At 37.3% G+C, this 20662-nt stretch overlaps 1 protein-coding gene across 3 annotated transcripts in view; it reads right to left on the reverse strand.

Moving 5' to 3' along the window:
* Positions 1-20105, reverse strand: part of LOC131158292 (probable RNA-dependent RNA polymerase 5) — a 155708-nt gene extending 135603 nt beyond the window's left edge. For all 3 annotated transcript variants that reach the window (XR_009137442.1, XM_058113054.1, XM_058113052.1), the window contains exons 1-3: positions 19579-20105; positions 18824-18986; positions 18610-18739 (exon numbers count right to left, since the gene is read on the reverse strand). Coding sequence is in view for 2 of the 3 variants with exons in the window: in XM_058113054.1 (XP_057969037.1) it covers positions 18610-18739; positions 18824-18986; positions 19579-19912 (627 nt within the window). In the remaining variant the exon portion in view is untranslated. The remainder of the gene's footprint in view (positions 1-18609; positions 18740-18823; positions 18987-19578) is intronic.
* Positions 20106-20662: the final 557 nt, after the last annotated feature.

Raw genomic sequence — 20662 nt, forward strand, 5'->3', positions numbered from 1 at the left:
CATGTTTTAAACTTTTAGCCCTTCTTAGAAAGAGTTCTAGTGTATTTTGGATCCTTTAGTCCGAGTAATTAAGTTATTTGGTAAGGGCAACAAGTTTAGATTTGTTTTATACCACCATTGATAGAAAAATTACGTGTGTGTGTGTGTGTGTGTGTGTGTATAAACTTCTCATTTTTCTTATCTGTGATAAATTCTTATGTGTGCTAAATTAATTAATAAAACAAAATACATTGTACACTCCATTAATTTGTTAGACACATAAGACATATTAATAATACAAATATAAAATAGCTAGAAAAGAAAGAAGGTTGAAGTTGAAAAATATAGAACATAAATATCACATTACTAATATTATCAAAATAAAATATTTTCCTAACAAGTTAGTATTTTCAAATTGTTAATTAATGCATCTATTGCGAGTATTTAAAGAAATAGTAAATTTTGTATCATTGTCATCCTCTTTATAATCTTTTCTCCCCCTTGCACTTGGTACATTGAGAATGATATATGAAAGAGAGGGAAAAAGTGAGAAGAAAAGGTAAAAAATAAATTAATTTTTTGGTATAACAATCCTGTAGCGGTTACGTAACGGCCGTAGCGGCCTTTACGTAATGGTTGCGGTCCGTAACGGCTGCTACGGCCGTGATTTTGCTTCCTACTAATTTCGCAGTGTGTAACGGTATCGGTAATTCAAAAACCGTTACGTAACAGCGTTACATAACGGTCGCGGCCTTTATTTAAAACCATGATCTCCGCATCTCCCCCTGAGCTCAAGTTTCCTTCCATACTAGGCGAAGAAGTAGATATAGGGTATGGAGTGGTCTCGAAAACAGCAATATTGACGTAGTTTGAGTTTGAGGGTCGAGCTTTACTCAAGGACTCCCCCTGAAGCGAGTAGTAGGGGGTATGTTCAAAAAAGGTGACATCCAGACTAACATAGAGTTCCTGGGAGATCCTGTCATAGCATTTGTAACCCTTCTGTGGGAGAGTAACCAAGAAAGATACATTTAAGTGCTCTGGGATCCAATTTGTTTCGCTTGGGCACGTGAATGTGGACAAATACAGTGGACCCAAAGACACGAAGCGGAAGATGTGAGTCGAGCCTAGAATTGGGAAAAGTCTCTTGGAGTTTTTGGAGCGGAGTTGGCAAGGGATAGGACTCTGTTAGGCATTCGGTTAATGGGGTATGTAGCTGTCAAAATTGAGTCACCCCAAAATTTTGTTGGCATGTGAGAGGTGAACAACAGGGCACAAGCAACTTCAAGGATATGTCGATTTTTCCGTTCAGCAACCCCATTTTGTTTAGGACGCAAGAGCTTTGATGGATAATACCATTCACTTGAAGATACATGCCCAAGGAGTGATTGAAATACTCAATACCACTGTCAGTACGAAGGATTTGGATTTTTGTGTGAAACTAGGTTTGTATCATAGAGTGAAAATTCATGAAGATTGATCAAACCTCAATTTTATCAGTCAATAAATATACCCAACACAGACGAGTGTGATCATCAATGAAAGTAATAAACCATTTTGTATGGGTCCTATTAGGAATACGAGAAGGTCCCCATAGATCACTGTGAATTAGACTAAATGGCATGGATGGTTTTTACTGAGATCTAGGAAAAGCAGTACGATGATGTTTGGCAAGTTCACACACTTCACACTGAAAATCCAAGGCAATTTTATTCGAACATATTGAATGAAATAAGTGTTGCAAATACTGAAAACTAGGATGTCCCATCCTTTTGTGCCATAACAAAAGTTCACTTTCCCTAGGACTAGATGCAAAATTACAAACAGTAGGAGGATGCGGTCCGTTCACATTAGCTTTGTCGAAGTAGTAGAGCTAGTCACATTCCTTAGCACTGCCAATCGTCTTCCCCAATGATAGGTCCTAAAAGACACAATGAAAGGGTAGGAATTTAGCTAAGCAATTAGATTGTTTGGTCAACTGACTAATAGACAGCAAATTGCACGATAAATTAGGAACATGGAGGACAAATTCAAGAGTAATAGATTCAGAAATACGAATACTCCCTTTGCCAGCTGTTGGCCTAACATGGCTTTCGAATCTTGTTTTGATGATAACAAATAAAGGATAATTTAACATGTTTTTGTTTAAGTAATGACATTTCAGGAAACATTGTATGACAAAGTTCAAAAGTATCAAAGAAATGAAAGTTCAAGATCACAAGTACTATAAAGCCATACTCCATCAACAAAGTGATCAAAAGAAAGCTCAAGAGAACCAAGATGTCCAAAACATATGGAAGCCTAAAGATGACTCAAGCTCAAGTCTAAGAGGATTCAAAGCAAAGACAAAAATGAAGGCTTCAAGCTTAGAGTGTTTAAGTCTTTAGGATCATTTATGTAAATACTTTATTACAAATATCATTTTGAAATGCTTTGAAGCTCATTAGGGGTTGTCATGGACTTAGAGAACTTATTTTAAACCCCGGAAAATGCTTTTTAAAAGTAACAAAGCAAGATGGCTAAGAGGTTTGAAACTAAACGGAAAAAATAGGATTTATAATTGTTCAGGCGACTGAACTTTTAACCTCAGACGCCTAAAGATTTTCCTGGACAAATTCTGAATAGGCAATGTAGGCCTAGGTGCCTGACCCTTGCAACCTCAGGCGCCTGACCATGTTTTAAAGCAAAAAATTCACAGTTTTCAGAAACTTCAGGCTACTGACCCCGAAGCCTCAGGCGCCTGACCACTATTAACGGGTATATTTTTTAAAAAGTTTTAAAATTCAAATTTATATTGCTTGTGCCCCAAACTTTGTATAAACTTAGGAAACACTCCAAGTAACTTGGGCAACACAAATTAAACTCTTTTTGAGCCTATAAATACATGATTTCTCTAATCAAGTAAGTACCAAGCATTGAAAATTTGTTTTCAAGTCATATTGCTCTTTCTCTCTCAAAGCTCTCTTGCTCACACTTTCATACTGAGAAATGCTGAGATATTCTGAGTTTCTGATCAATCTTCTTTGAGCTCAAACCTCTGATTTACTTATCCATATCAAGAGAAGAATTCTGGTGAATTAATTCTTGACCTTCATTCAATTTCTTTTGATATTTGTTAGAAGTATATTAGCTGAGCTTTATTTGTACTAACTAGCTCTACCTGAGAGCATCTCTTGTACAAAAGAAATCTTTTCTTGTTTCCTTGTTTCTTTGACGGTTCAGGTTCATTGGATCATTGTAACCGAGCATAGGGTATCGCTTGGAGAGGGGGCTCCACACTAAAGAAGGGATTGTAAACGATTTGTTCCGCCTACAAAAGAACGATTTAGTGGAATCCTTAGGTGGTCTTGCCTAAGGCAAGGACGTAGGCTGGGTATAAGCCAAACCTCGTAAAAATCTCGATCTCACTCTCAACCTTTACTCTTTAAATTTTCAGCATATATAAATTGTGTTTCTAAGTGCAGGTTGCTGAAAATTAAGATTGAGAAAAACTTTTAATTTAAGAAAGTACGTTGATTAATCTTTTGCGGAAATTTTGGTTAAAAGAAGTGCTCTAATATTCATTCATACAAGGCTTTAATTAAAACTCTAAACTGAGTTTTTGCAAACGCTGAAATAAGGAAGTGCTGCAGCTCTTAAAATTGGTTAAGTATCTTGTGTGATTGATTGATTGTTATTGTTAAAGGTATTTGGCTTGTGATTGATATTGAGTGCGGATTGTGGTTGGTTTAATTGCGCATTTAAAATCAAAACATTCTTGTGTTTTCTAAGTATACAAAAGATTGTGAATTTGTAAAAAGGCTTAAAAGAATTTATAAACCCAATTCACCCCCCCCCCTCTTGGGACTACACCTTAACTTTCACTAGCGACAGGGGATCGAGTCTCATATACAATTTTGATTTTTAAATTACCAGCACAAGATGAGTATGTTGAAAATAAATGATGAGCATCGATCATATGGTCAGATGCACCAGAGTCAATAATCCAAGGGGTAAAATGAGGAGTGGTACTAAGGGTTGTCAAAAAAGTGCCTTTGTGGGCTAAAGAGCCAAATGACATAGTATTAGCGGACTGACTTGAGGCTTGGAAATTGGAAAATAGCTTATATATTTTCACAAGTTTGGTCGGAATTAAATCCCCCACTAGAAGTTGTCGGGCCATTGGCTTCTGTGGGTATTTTTTTTGCCTAGGTTTCAATGGAGGATTGATGACCATGGGCTTTATTGGGCTGTCTGAGCTTCCAATCCACAAGCTTGCCATGTAAGGTCTAGCAGGTGTCTTTAGTATGGCCCATTTTTTTGCAATGCTCACAATAGGGCCTTCTGGACAGTTTTGGACTGGATCCAGTATGAGGCCCATGAGTTATAAGAGCTTATGCCTCGGGCCCAGACTTGTTTTGCTCCTTCAACATCACGTTCCTCCTACTTTCCTCACGCTGAACCTCAAAGAAGGCTTCTTGGATGGAGGGCAGCGGCCGGCAACTTAGAATCCTGCTCCTGACGTTGTCAAGCTCTGGGTTCAGCCCTGCCAAAAATTCAAATACTCTCTCGCTCTCCATCTTCTTCTTGAAACGTACATTGTCATAAATTCAGATCAAGACATGCGAATAAATTTTGCATTTACTGCAAGAAAGAAAAAAGGCACATCAAGGCTCACTATTACATGTTGAATAATAAGAATAAATAGAACAAACAAGGCCAAAATCAAAGAAAAAATAAGAAAGAGACTGAAGCAACTGTCTCAATAATGAATCTAAAGGTGTGGGTGATGGATTCAGCAAGCTCATTTCACACATGTCTCAGACTCCCAATACTGATTGGTTTTCCTCATATGAAACAATCACTAGTGGGATTGTATTGATGGGCAACAATTCAGCTTGTAAAATTGCTGAAATTAAAATGGTATGAATGAAAATGCATAATGGTGTTATAATAACTTTCACCGAGGTTTGACAAGCTCCAAATTTGAAGAAGAATCATGTTATGCTTGGAGCCCTAGATTCCAAAGGGTACAAGTACTCCCCTAAATGTAGAGTTATAAAGGTCAGCAAAGGTGCACTTGTTATTCTAAAATCAAAGAAATTACCTCCTAATGTATATGTCTGCAAGGTGCTATAGTTTCCAGTGTTGCTGCTGTTTCTCAATCCTTTATCAAGTTCTGATATTACCAAATTATGGCATATGAGGTTAGGGAATACAAGCAAGAAAGAGGTAACTTTATGGAGCGAAAGAGGTCTTCTTTGCTGCCAAAGTATAGGTAAGATAGAATTTTGCAAACATTGGATGTTTGGAAAGCAGAAGAGTCACTTTCAACACGAGTATGAGGTCAGATGAAGTATTCCATTATGTCAACTAATGGAAAGCAATGATCAATAAACAAATTGAAAAGAAGATCAAGCAACCTAAAGATGATAATGGATTGGAATTTTACTCACTCAAGTTAGAAGAATTTTGCAAAAATGAAGGCATTTTTAGGCATAAGACAGTTAGACATGCCGCCACAATAAAATGGGTTAGCTGAGCTCATGAATAAAACCCTATGCTCTCAAATGCTGATTTATCAAAGGATTTTAGGGCAAAGGCTATTTCTACTACTTGCTATTTAATAAATTGTTCCCTTTAGAGTTCAAGACCCCATAAGAGGTATGGTCTAGTAAATCTATTTATTATTCTAATCTGAAAATTTTTTAATATCCTATCTATGTGCATGTTAGTGAAAGAAAATTAGAGCTAAAATCCAAGAAATGTATTTTTCTTGGATATGCAACCGAAATGAAGGATCATAGAATTTCATGTCCTGATTCCAAGTCACCCAAGTTTCTTTTTCCTTTTGTAGTAAATGAAGAATTTTCATTAATAGAATAAGAATATATAGCCAGGAGAATAAGACATCTCCATTACATAGTCTAGAAAATCCAAATAAAAAACACAAAGTAACAACTTGAAAACTAAAAACCAAGAAAGAGAAAAACCAACAAGAACTAACACTCCAACACATAACGCCAATCGCGCCGAATATCAGAAAAGCTCAACCCCTCTTAAAATTTCCCTACGCCACACACCAAAGAGAAGCCAAATAATATATCTTTTTCCAAACCAACAAATGAGATGACTTTTGCCCTAGACAAACACGCAGATTACGCTCCATCCACATCCCTACAACAAGGTGACCTAAGCCGACCGCCACCGACGATAATGGCAATCGTCGTGGTTTCTTCATTTTGGGGCCTTTTTATGCCTTCTAAACCTACATACAGGGTCTTCTGACCCTACTCGGGCAACCTAGATCCTCAAAAGCTCATCATGCACACACAAACTACCCTAAATCATGCATTCTCTGGCTATTCACAACCCTCTCTAACCTAGACCCAACTTCAAACCAACATAGTGTCAAAAAAACCTAAGCTTGGAGCCATCTTCATATCTGACTCTATTTGGACTTGTCCATGAACACAAGCAACAACGGCATGTTGTAAGGGACTAATTTTGTGTAAACATGCCCTACAAACTAGAACTTTAACACAACATATGTTATAAAAATTGAATTTTTGCCTCACACATGAAGAACATCATAAAGATATCAACTTTAACATGCAAATAAAGGGATTTAGGAACCATTCACATATGCGTACCCTCAATCTTGGAGCCAAAACTCATAAAATCATGTAAAGAAGTATGAAGATTGTAGGTTTATCTTATTCTTCTTCAAAGTTTGATTCTTTCAACACCTTGAGCAAACTTTTGCTTTCTTCCTTCAGCTTGAATCATCTTTCTTCAAGCTTCAAGCCTCTTTTCTTCAATGGATTCTTCCTTGCTCTCTTTTTCTTCCTTTCTTCTCTTGCTCTCAAACTCTCCCTTCTTCTCTATAGGAGTGAATGTGCACTCCTTGTGGCTCAACATGTGTTTGTGGCCAAGAGCCATAGCCGCCTTCTTATAGAAAATAAAAGAGCTTGCCTTAGCTTCCAATTTCCAAAAATTCTCTTTTAGGACAAAGAAACCCCTTTTGTTTTAGGACAAAGAAACCCGTTCCATGTCCTATAAAGGTATTTAGCAACAAGTTTTAGCTCATTCAAGGAAAAGAGCTTATCCTAATCTAGGATAACTCCTCAATTAACTCAAAGGCTAATTAAATGTCAAAAAGTGAAATTAGGCAACCCAAATTTGAATAACACAATACGGTCTACGGCAAGAGGAAAAGGGCTTGAATTAGTTTTTCTTGATCATTTATCCTCCCCTATTCTTCAATAAGTTCAATATGGACAAAATTAGGAGTCTACACAATGCAAGAAAAGATGCGAAGTAGATTCTAAGCAGTTAAAACAAAGCACGCATATATTTGGAGAGAGAGCCTTTGAATCCCTTCTAATATGCACCAACTAATTAGTATTTATCCTATTAAGCACAACTAAGAAAATAAAAGCTTTGATTTTAGGGGGGATTTCGGCCCCTCCAAATTGTTTTGTAAAGTGAGAAGGAAAAGTTGGTGCTAACAAAGAATTCACAAAAATATTTGCAACTGACTAAGGATCTGCTTTGAGCTCTTATCTTTTTGCTTTAGTGATGGACCAACTAACTAAAAGTATTCAAAATGAGGTTCCATGGTGTATGTTATTTGCAAATGATGTTGTATTAATTGATGAAACTAGGGGTGGAGTAGAAGCTAAGTTAGAATTATAGAGAGAAGCTTTGGAATCTAGAGGCTTTAGGATAAGTAGAAATAAGACAGAATATATAAAATATAATTTCAATATTAGTAGGAGAAATATTGGAGACAAAGTTAAACTTGATAATGAAAAAATAAATATCACTTGTAGATTTCGATGCCTTGGATTTATTATGTAGGCTGAAGGGAAAATTGAAGATGATGTAATGCATAGAGTTAAAGCAAGTTGGGTAAAATGGAGAAGTGCTTCAAGTGTGCTTTGTGATCGTATAATACCCTTTAAAATTAAAAGGGAAGTTTTATAGGACAATTATAAGACCAGCTATGCTATATGGATAAGGATGCTGAGCGACAAAGAAACAAAATATCCAAAAAGTAAAAGTTGTCTAGATGAGAATGCTTAGATGGATAAGTGGTATAACACTGAAAGATAAAATAAGAAACGAACATATTCGCGGTAAGGTATGTGTAGCTCCTATAGAAGATAAGATAAGGAGGGATGACTCAGATGGTATGGACACTTATAACGTAGGCCACATAGTGCACCAGTGAGGAAGAGTAAGTTAATTACTATAGGCGGCAGTAGAAAGGGTAGGGGTAGACCTAAAATAACTTGGAATGAGATAGTAAGGATTTAATAGCCCTAAATCTGTCAAAAGAAATGGTCCATCGCCGCATAATTTGGTGGAAAAAGATTCATATAGTTGACCCCACCTAGTGGGACTTAAGGCTTGGTTTTGTTATTTTTTGTAGCATTTGCAAGATTAAACCCCCGAGGGATCCAATAGTTAAGATCGTCTATCCGCTTCCTAGGATACCCAACAATTATTCAAGAGGACCAACAATGAAAATAACTCATTTGTTTCCCTATCGTTCAAGAATCTCTTAAAAAAATTTCCAAGGTGGTAAAAGACCATCTTGATCAACAAGGAAATAGGAAATGGGATCATTTTCTCCTTAGCTCAACTGAAATTGGCAGAGGTGGACAAGACAAAATTCCCTAACCAAAGGTCTTTCCAAAAACAAATACTACACCCCTTCTCCAACAAAAATTTAGTATGGGGAATAAAGTGAGGGTAAAAATGAGAAATAATTTTCTCCAAACTTTCCAAAGAACATCTAGAACCCAAATTGGTATTCCATCCATTCTCATCAAGTCCAAAGTTGCTTTTAATAACTTTATGCCACAAAGAAGAATCCTCTAAAGGGAATTGCCAAACCCATTTGGTCAAGAGAGTCATGTTTTCTAGAAACCAAATTTCCAAGACCTAAACTGCCCACATGTTTAGACCTACAAATCATCTCCTTAAGCGTTCTATGGCTCCAATGGCAGAGGCAACTCAGGTCTCTTTGGCGGATGGACGTGTAGTGAAGGTATAACAGAGTGAGCTAGGTTGCCTAACCATCAATTTGGACTTAGGCCAGATTTTGCGAATCCATGATTTTAAAACTTGGTAGTTTGAGAAAATGGGTGATGAGTCCAAACATCTTTAGTAGTGATATGGCCCAATTTCTAGCCCAATGGAACTTGAATAAAAGCACGCAATGTCTTAAAGCTCGTAGTAGTTCAGATCTCAATGGGCTTTCTGGCCAAGCCCAAGATTCTAATTATGACAAAGAAGGAAATGAGCTCACTGCACAGTTCAAAAATGGAATGTTTAAGCCTAGTGCAGCAAACTCTCATAAGGAGACACCCCTTCCCCTTCCACAAAGGGGTTTAACACTTCATTGTAGGAAAGGGATTCCAAGTCTTCCACTATGCAACACAAGGAGATTGATAGGGTGAATCTCGCAAGGTAGCCTCCAACAAAGGTAAGTAGCAACTTGGTTAGTTTTGGGAACTCAACAGGTCTTGTGCTTTTGGCTCAAGTGGGTAGCTGTCAAGATAAGGGCTTGATTAAAAAGTTGGCTTCAATGTTGGCACAAGAAGGGGCTTGCACTAAGGTTCACCGAGGTAGTTTGTGGTACAAACAATATACAGAGGTTGGTCGCTGATGAAGGGGTAATTCTTCTAGTAAAGGAAGGAGTTTGAAGAAGGTTTAAGTTCACTGAGTTGACGAGCATGATATTCTTATATGAAAATAGGGGGAAAAAATAATAGTAAGTGTTGAAACTTCTGTGTGTGTGAAATCCTAGAATCTTCAAAAGGGAGATACAATTGCCAAGAGTAAAAAGGACAACAAAAAGGGGAAATGGGCTGATGTATTGAATAAAATCATGATGATATTAAATGATTTGTGGATGAGGGTGGTTTGCTTTTGGATAAGATTCGAGATTAGTGTAGCTATGTTTCTAAATCATCTAATTTATTTGGGGATTTATCATATATGGTGCCATCTTCAAAACTGGAAGGGTTAGATGGCACTTTTATAATTGAGAAAGGTTTGGGTAAGGAACAACATGTAAGGAAGGGATTTAGACCATTCCAATTATTGAAGTTGACCAAAAGGATTTAGAAATTCTATGATTGATGGATGAGATGGGTTTGTGGTTTTCCAGTCCCGAAGGTAACGAATAAATGCAATTCTCTTGGATGGATATAAAAAGAAATTGAAAAAGGAACAGTGTGCATTAGCAAACTTGAAGTGTTTAGTGAACTATGAGGACAAGGGCCTCAAGAGCAGGTTTCTTATGTGACTGTTAGTTTTTATTTTAAGCATTTTTTTTTTTATCTCATTGCAAATTAACCATCCTCTTTTATATTGTAATCTCCTTTTCCTCCCTTAACATATCTTCTTCTTTTTATCCAAAAAATATATATGTATATACTAGAAGAGAATATGCTATTTTATTAATTATGTGGTTTCAGCAGGGAGATTTTTGGCTTTCGTGCATTTCTTTTTTTAACAATTCAAATATAAGAGGGCAGACCTAGAGCTCTACATATGCTCAAGGAAACTGCCATTTAATCTTTCCTCTTCTTTTCTTCCTCCACCATTCTCTTCTTCTCTCCTCCCTCTCTAACTTTACAACATGGTATCAAAGCATTGATCTCCTCCAAATCTGATTTTCTTTTCTTATCTTCCCATAGTAAGTTCTCAATCTGATCTAGCTGGTTTGAGAGTGTTTAGGGATACTCTTCCTCTTAGTTAGACCATGCAACATCCATGGTAGGAGGTTATGTGTCTCTTTTGGTGGTTTGCTGATGTGAAGTCAGTTATACTCTGTTTCTGGCATATTAATGTTGCTATTCACTCTTCACAGGCTGGTATCAGTTATTACTTCGTTTCTGGTTTGCTGATGATACCGTTTTGATGCTGTGTGTGTTCATGATTGATTGTTTGCAACCTTGTATTAATTTCTGGTTGGTTTTGTTTGGCATTTTATGATTCTATTTCATGTTCTTTCCGGCACTCACTACCAGTAGCTGCCAGCCATAACGCCTGTAATTGTTGTCAAGTTAGAAGACCAGGTTGGAGGCAATATGAATGGCAGCTTGGTTATCACACCCAACTCCATAGCCTGAGAATGTGGAAAACCCAATTCTTCCAACATGTTCTTCGACCAAAACAAGTTCACATGTAGTGTAAGCTATGGGCCTATACTCTAATTCAGCACTTGACCTAACCACCACACTTTGTTTCTTCTCTTCCAAGAAACCAAATTACCCCCAACAAAGATACAATATCCAGTTGTAAGATCTTCTATCAGAAGGTGACCCAGTCCAATCTACATCTGTATATTCTTGAACATAAGTGTGACCCTAATGCTGATATAATAGGCCTCTTCTGAGTGCACATTTAAAATATCTCAACATGCGAATTATAGCACCCATTCCAACTCTTTTTTTCCTTTATTTTCATATATTTGGAAGGCTCAAGCTTCCCCAAAGATTAAGGCTTTCATTTTTTGATTGTGCTTAATGAATCAATACTAATAATTTATTGCAAATTAGGAGACCTTTAAAGGCCTAATCTCTGGATGATTCTGTGCTTTGTTATTTGAAAATTCTGTGAGTTGCCTCCTCATTTGTTCTTACATTGCGATTTTGCTTGGAGCATATGTAGCAGGATCTGTTTGGGAAGTAAGAAGTCCCTTTAAAATAATTTATTTGGCATGCTCGGTGAAACTTGGGTCTCTCCAACGACAGTGGACAGAATGTTGGTTATCTCATTTGAGGGCTTCGGAAGGAAAAAGGATAGGACTGTTCTGTGAAAATGTGGAATTTTTGCAGTGTTTGTGGGGTTTATGGTTGGAGCAAAATGCACAAATTCTTTCAAGGATAAAAGTGAGCAAACTACTGGTCTGGGAGAAGATTCACTATCCATAGCTTTAAGGGAAGGGAGCTTTTCGGTGATACAGCAAGATTGGAGAAATTTTTTGCTTTGATATTTCAAATTTTTAAGGGAAGATATGGAATTGTGTATGGCAAAAGTTGAAGAGTACTTGGATTTAAAATTTATGAGGACATTGACAGCATATGTAGGGAGAATGCCACAAGCCAAACTTGTTCAAGGTATTATGCTTGCCCGTGACTACTTGTTTTGCGCACATGGTATTGGTAACCATCATGCAAATACTAGTGTAGGTTTTATTCATAATTTGAGTAAATACTTTAGTGAAAAGGCTAAAGTAAAGGTGAAAATGGATTTGAAGTAGTGTGGCAGCTGCTATGCAGGCAATAAGATGAGAAAGCGACTCAAAGTAGTAAAGTCCACAAGCCTCACATCCTGTGCCAATTGTCTTCCTCATCTTCAAATCTTGAATAACCACAGAATCAGGAAAGAAGTCCATAGAACAATTTGGTGACTTTGTAAACTTACTAACAAACATGAGATTGAGAGGAGATTTAGGACTCTATAAAACAAAAGAAAGAAAGATAGGAGTAGGATTTATTGATCATATCCCTTTAACTGGAGTAGTGGACCCATCAAAAAGGGTAACTTGATTTTGATTTTAGAATATTAGGGGGCAGAAAATAATTTGGATACGCCCATCATATGGTTAGCCATGACAGAGTCAATGACCCAACGCTTAGTGGGAGAGATACCAGATGACATATAAATTATAGGATCACTTTTCTAAGCAAATGGTGCAATGCGATGAGATGCTTGTTGGGATGCCTATACTGCAAAGACCTTGAATACTCTACATCTGAGACTATTATTGCACAATGTTCACTCAAACAAGTGCTTGATGGGGGAAACATACTTTTTGGATTTGGGAACTCCATCCCAGAACACACAGCCTCTATACAGAAGCTAATCAGAAATACACAGCAAACAACATCCTCCTTGAATTCATGCACTCCATCCCAACATCAGACAATCAAATCAAACCACAAGCACACATTGAACAACATAAAAATGAAATCAATAACACATCAATACCACTGTTTCAGGCCTCAATGAACTCAAAAAACATTGACCAACGGCTCCATGCATTAGCAAACAATCATTTCCAAAATGCTGCACATGAGCAACTAAAAAGGTGACATCTTTGGACAAAAAAGATGACAAACAACTTGGTATTATGGTGTAGATAAGGATTCAAGGCATTCGAGAGGAAATTGGAGTAAAATGACTGTTCAAAAAACTCTCACGTGCCGGCGCATGGGGTCAGCACTGCCAGTTTTCGGCCAGCGCATGGCAGCATGTGGATGCCATGGAGCCTCCTCTGGCTGTGAAATTTTGCAGGCTGGCAGATCAGCAGGTTCTGTGGCTCGCTATGTGGTTGATTTTGCAAAATAGAAGGTATTTCTTGAGGTTTTGAAGAGGACAGCAGTGTCCAGGATTTGTCTGGTGCAGCTTTTTTCCAGAAACTCCTGACCCTGCTCCTGGACTTCGATGATGCGGATGATCCTTCTACGGCAGCAGGTTTGCATGGTATTATGATGTTTAGGGTTTGATTTACTAGTGATCATGCAATTAGGGTTAAGGTTGGATCTTGCTCTGATACCATGTTGAATTATTAAGTAAAATGGAAGACATCATCACAATGATAGGTCTCTCCCTCTATTTACAAGTATATGTCAAGTACACCCCAATGACCAAAACACCCTTAATTACTCACACTTACTAATATAACATTAAAACACACTAATAATGCTAAATGAACATTAACTAACATCAGTTCTGTGGCCATAGCCGCGTCTTAAAAGTTATGGATCTTTGAAGTTCTAAATTGCTGTAAGTTTTGGATGTTTTACGTTCGAAGAACTGTTTTGTGCTAGTGTGTGTTGCTTGAACTTTTCTCAAGCTTTTTCTCGTAACAATTCAACCATGGTTCGCATTGCCTCTAACCATGGTAGAGTTTTGAAGGATGAGGACAAGATTTGGAAGGTAATCATCACAGCAGTAGTGTGTTAGGGATAGGAGTTTGTCATGTCAATTCTTGCATTTGCACACATTGTGGCAAGGGCAATCATACTATTAATGATTGAGATTTTCTTGGGAAACTGAATTAGGCCAACAAGTCTCTCCCTAAGGGTGATTCTTGACATTTCAAATGCACATAGCCACTCCTCTGGAAAATTAAGTACATCATCTACCATGTGCCAAGAGGCAGCATAACAATCTTGTTTGATTGTCAACAACTACAAATTCAACTTTCTACACCTAGAGTTACTGTGGCCAATGGCCTATTTAGATACTGTCGGCATCGGAAGTATTGATTTTGGTGCTCCTGCCATATAGCAAGTAATCCTAATTTGTTTCAGTTCTTGAACCCCCCACTTTACACTCAAAGGTTATTTTTGCTAATGCTTCAGTTACACCAATTTCTGGTTGTGACAATATTCTCGTATTTCCTATTATTCCTCTTACCTCTATCTTATATGCACCTAAATTTCTCCTAAACCTATTACCAACTATCAATTAACTACATCTCATAATTGTTTTGTGACCTTCTTTCCTTCTCATTTTGTTATTCAGGATCTTAAAATAAAGAAGAGGATTGGTGAAGAGCTTGAGAGGGATGGCTTGTACCATTTTTGTTCAATTTTTTTTATAGTAAAAGAAAATTTTCATCAATAGAATAAGAATATAGAGCTAGAAGAATAAGACATCTCCTTAACATAGTCTGGAAAATAAAGGTAAAAATTATAAAGAAGTCTATTTTTTTTCAATTAAAAAAGCATATTAGAACATATTTTCATCTAGAGTCGAGTCTCATAGTAAATCATTGTTTTCTTTTATTCATTTAGATAATTGGGGTCTGTAGAATCAAAAATTTGACCAGTCTCAATGTGGATAATTTATTCATGACTCAGATCTATCAATTAAAAGATCATTTGGACCAATTATACAATCTCTGAGGCTTTTGTGTAAGGGATTGACATATAAATGTAATAGAAGTTGCCGTGTAGATTGGGTTGGCTTTGTTGATGATCGAAGGTCTACTATTAGATACCATACATTTATGGTGTAGGAAGAAACAAACTCTTGTAGAAAGAACAAGTGCTAAGGCATAGTAGCAAGCTATATCTTATACTATGTTGTAAAGCTGGAGATGGAGGAGAGGAGAGAAGGAGAATAAGAAAAACAGAGGCAGCTCCAGGTCTGCCCTCTTATATATTATTAGTAATAGTAAAGTCTTAAGGGTAAAAATACTCCCATTAACACAACCTAGTTATTAAAATAACATATTCTCATCTAACACTCCCTCTCAAGTTGGAGGTGTACAAACATCACCTAAGCCCAGCTTGTAACAAACATTAGACAAGGCGGGCTTAAATAAAGGCTTCATAAATACATCACCTAACTGATCAACAGATTTCACAAAGGAAGTCCTCACGACCTTCTTCAACACAGCACCCCCCACCAAGTGACTGCCAACTTCTATGTGCTTTGTCCTCTAATAAAACACTGGATTGCTAGCAATATAAATTGCAGCTTGATTATCACAAAACACATCTATTGGCTTTGTTACCATGAATCCCATCTTTGACATAAGAGACTTTAGCCACATAAGCTCACTCACAATATAAGTCATAGCTAGACACTCCGCTTTAGCACTAGATCTTACCACAATAGTTTGTTTCTTGAAGTAACTAGTTACATCCCACAAATGTACAATATCCAGTAAAAGACCTTCGATCATCAACAGATCCAACCCAATCTGCATCAAAGTATCCCATCTCACAATTTCTCTTACATTCATACATTAAACCTTTGTTGAGAGAGCCTTTGAGATACAGCAAAATCCTACATACAACATCCCAATGTGGTTGTTTGGGATTTTCCATAGACTGACTCACCACCCCAACTTCAAAATATATGTAAGGTCTAGTGTCAGTCAAGTAGATCAACTTGCCAACCAATTGCCTATATCAACAATTGTCTTCAAAGTTCAATCCAACATACCTAGACAACATCGCATTAGGATTCAAAGGAGTATCAACTGGTTCAACATCCTTGAAGGGATGGATGACCCAAATGAGCATGCCAATAATCAAGAGACACCATGAGTAGAAATTGAGGAAGTTGTATGACAAGAATCTAACCCACCATAACCACCATCGAATTAGTACAAACCATCCTTCCCAAGCCCTCCACCAATCTTATTCTTCATCTGGAGATCCTAAATAACACAATGAGAAGAAAAGAAGGTCATAGTACAGTTATGAGATTTAGTTAATTAACTAACTGATAGCAAGTTCAAGGAAAATTTAGGTACGTATAACACAAGCGAAAGAGGAATAGAAGGTATTGAGAGAATGTTGCTATAACCAGAAACTCGCGTAATAGAACAATCAGCAAGAGTAACCTTAAATTGTAAAGTAGTGGGGTTAAAAGACTCCAACAAATTAGGACTGCCAATCACATGAGAAGAAGCGCAAGAACCTATAACCCAAGATGAGGAGGATGAAGAGGCAAGAAGTACGTTTGAACATGAATGAGCAACAATAGCACTAGATGTAAAAGATTGAGTTTGGAGTCGTTGAACCATGCAAAAAAATTGTTAAACTCCTCTCACGACATGGTGGATGATCTACTCAACTCCCCAATGAAGTGGCTAGGTGTGTTTGAAGTGTCAATAGTTGAATTGCCCTTTGCAAGAGGCTTATTCGCACAAGATGGTTTCCCAAGGAGATCCGAAAAGCAATTAATGGTATGATTTTCCTTGCAAGAATAGCCATGACGAACTCCTACTATTACACAAACAGCTGCCATGACCACAATCCAAACCTCGTCCTCATCCTCCAAAACTTCCCCTACACAGGGTAGTATCCATGGCTGACTTGTCACAGGAAGGAGCTTGAGAAGTCAGGCAGCACACGCTAACACAAACAGAACTTTCAGGATTTCAAAAAACTAGAGCTTACAACACTTCAAACTCTCCAAAATCCAGAACTCCAATAGCAGCTATGATTATAGAACTAAGCTTACAATATCCTAGGAGGAATTACTTAACCATCAAGAACAGGGCAGACCACAGCAGTACTTTAATAAACAACCTGGCAGCAGGTCCAAGCATTACGGCTGGCAGCAACTGGAATGAATGCAGAGAATAACAGGAAATAAATATTTGAACATCAATCGAAACCAACCAGAAATTGGTACAAGATTGCAAGAAATCAATCAGGAATACAGGTCATAAACAACATCATCAGCAACCACAAACAGAGTGACAGAGGAACAGCAGCAGCATACTAGAAACAGAGTATTAACTGAGTTCACATTAGCAAATCACTATGAAAACAGACAGCTTCCTGCCAAAGATGCTGCACAACATAACCCAGGGGGAGGGTGTCCTTAAATGACTCTCAAACCAACCAGAAAATCAGATTTGAGGAGTGATTAGGGGAAGATAAGGAAAAAAAAATGAACAGATTATCAAAATCAATTTAGATAAATCAAATTTGAAGGAGATCAATGCACTGATACCATGTTATAAAATTAGAGGTCGAGGAGAGAAGATGAGGAGGAGAGAAGAGAAGAGGAGAAGAAGAGAAAAAGAAAGGAAAAATTGAGCGGAAGTTTCCTGGAGTCTATGTACAGCTCCAGATCTGGCCTCTTAGATATTACTAATAATCGTAAAGTCTTAAGGACAAAAATACATCCATTAACACAACCTAATTATTAAAATAACATATTCTCTTCTAAAATACTGTAAATAAGCTTCTGTGGAGAAGTCTCTTATGTTAGAAATAGTTTTTTCAGTTAGGAAACCTAAAAATATGCTTCATGATAATCATGATGCCATTTATATTGCAAGCAACCCAAAGTTTCATGAGAGGACCAAACACATTGAATTTGACTATCATTTTGTGAGGGATATTGTGTTGAACAAGGTTGTCAGGACTCCATTTATAAAATATGGATCAATTAGGCAATATTTTCATTAAGACTTTATTTAAACCTACCTCGTCAAATGGTTGTACCAAGTCGAGGTTAGGTGATATTTTTACACCACAAGCTTGAGAGCAAGTGTCAGAATATGCTACTCTGTTAATTCTGTGGTTTGACTAGGGACATTTCTATCTTTCATATCTTTATTTATTATTAATATATAAGAGTGAAAACCCAGAGCAATGCATATGCTCCAGGAAGTTGCCACCTAATTTCTCCTCGCCTCTACCTCTCCTAAAAATTAAAAAATAAATAAATGAATAAATAATTTAAAAAAAAAAAAAAAAACTTTTAAGTTGGCTTATTTGAGGATTTTGTGTTGAAAACTTTGAGCTTAGCCTATTTGAGGATATTGGGTTGAACAAAGCCTTTTAAAGTTTGGGTGTATGTATGTGAAAGAGTATTCATTGAGATGTGTGTGGGTATGTGTAGTGTTTCATGAATATTGGTATGGAGTTTTATTCAAGGAGTATGTACAGGGTTGTGTGTATTTGAATGTTCTATGTGCTCAATATGATGCAACTAAGTGGAAGCAAGGGAGTGACCTTGAGATTCAACTGTCCAACCTCTTCTTTGCTTTCTTTTTCACTTTCTTTATCATTCAAATTGGTGGGAATGATGGGAGAATAAGTTAAGACACCACCACAGAAACAAAACATAGCCATAGCATGACATTACCCTCTGTCGATCCAATTCATTGATGCAATTCTTGCCTAGAGCATTCCAAATTTCAAATTCAAATATCCTCATTGGGAGATGCTTCAGTTCTCGAATTTTGTTAGCAGATATAACATCTTCCAGCTTCTTCCTGAAGAGAAAAGCAGCTCAATTTTCATAATACCTAGCTATGATCATAAACTGCAGCAACTAATACAAGCAACAGAAAACTTGCCATCCCACATAATTTAGTATTAGGAATGCCTTCCTAAACTCCAGTTCCCCCAAGGCTACTAACTGAGGACTGAACATTTGACCATTTTCAGTCTCCAAGCTCAAGGAAGAGGACCATATGACATGCTCTGGAACTGGTGAGCGAATTGCATCATCATCTGTGCCTGCATAATTTGATTAATATAAAATTATAAATGAGTGATTCCACGCTCCAAAAATGGATGATAACCAAGGCATGTGATCATATAATTAATCCCATATGAACAAAAAGTTGTCTAGAAACTAAACCCATCTAAGAAGGAAATCAGTTTGACTACTTTGGCAGAAACTATTTCAATAGAAAATCTTTGCGGACAAAAAATAAAAGCTCGGAGAGTGAAGATTAAATAGACATAATTTACAGAGCCAACTAAAAAGATGAGATGAACTACCCCCAGCATAAAAATACTCAACAGCGTAAATAAAATAGTAAAAACCAACGCCAAAAAAGTCCTCTTCGGCTGTGGCCAGACCCAGAGTTTTTTTGACATTTAACACAGAAGAATGGTACCCAGAAGAATAAACATAAACAAACGCGCATGATCTGTCGGTCAACATCAATGCAAAATCTCGGATGTACGTTTCAGTATCATTCCATTCCCCCACGTGTCTCAGCAACCAAACATCGACGCAAAACCAAAATAAACAACCAAAGATAAAATAAAAACACAAGGAAACGAACCAAAACGCGATGTTGGAAAACTAGTGGAGGCATACTTTGGGAACTGAGGGCACAGGAGCTGGTGCTCGCGGAAATCTGTGGCCACGGAGAGGAGCAAACGCTCTCCTGGGGCGATACCGGTGCGGATGACGGACCTGGAGAAGCATGACTCCTTTTAACCATGTAAATGATGAAACCACTCAGAGTGCGAATTTCTCTCACGGCTCGAATCTCGCGCAGAATCTCCAACGATGCCTGTTCGTCCAGAGAAGCGAGGTGGCTTCTCGCTGCGGCGCTGGGAGGACATTGTGACTTCTCGGCACATATTTGCTTAAGTAATTGTTCCACGGAGTCGGGAAGAAGGACAACCTGGGAACTAGAATCCGCCATGGTTGGGGGGCGAAGCAGATTTTTTTTCTAGATTAAGCAGTTCTGTGAGAAAATTATCAGAAATCGAACTCAGAAACGCAGAGAGCAACAGAATTGAGGTTTTCAGCTTTCCATCATTTCCTGCCCTAAAAAGGCGGAATTGAAATGAACAGGAAGAAGAGGAAAAGAAGAGATTGGTGGAAATCTATGAAGTTTTTTGAACAGTAAGATTCCGGGAGCAACCGACAATGGCAGTTCGGGTTCCTAAAAACGCGAAAGGTGCTGGAATTTCGCGCTACTTTTTTAAAGGTTAGAAGCGGACAATTTTGGTAGGGGCCGCACGGGCGGCGACGACGATTAGCTGCGAGATGACCTCTCAGATCGACATGTGGCGTCGTTTCATTGGGTGTGAGGCATGACTTTTGAATGACAAATATTGTCATAGGTACAAGTTTTTAGGGAACAATTTGGGATGTTTTCTCCGAATCTCTAATGCAAAAGAAATTTTTGGATTAGTTCGTGGCCTTGATTTTTTAATTTTTTGTATAACTATTTTTTAATTATTAAATATAAAAATAAAATGGTAGTATAATTATTTTTAAATTTTAAAAATTAAAAATATTAACCCAAACATGAGAACATGAATTTTGAATAGACCTATAATGAATAGACCTATGAAAGTTAATGGAGCCAAATATTATTGAAAAAATTATAATTTATATGTGACTCAATTAATAAATTGATTTGTAGTGATTTGAATCAAATAACCCA

Source organism: Malania oleifera, chromosome 6, assembly GCF_029873635.1.
Source record: "Malania oleifera isolate guangnan ecotype guangnan chromosome 6, ASM2987363v1, whole genome shotgun sequence".
Classification (NCBI taxonomy): Eukaryota; Viridiplantae; Streptophyta; class Magnoliopsida; order Santalales; family Ximeniaceae; genus Malania; species Malania oleifera.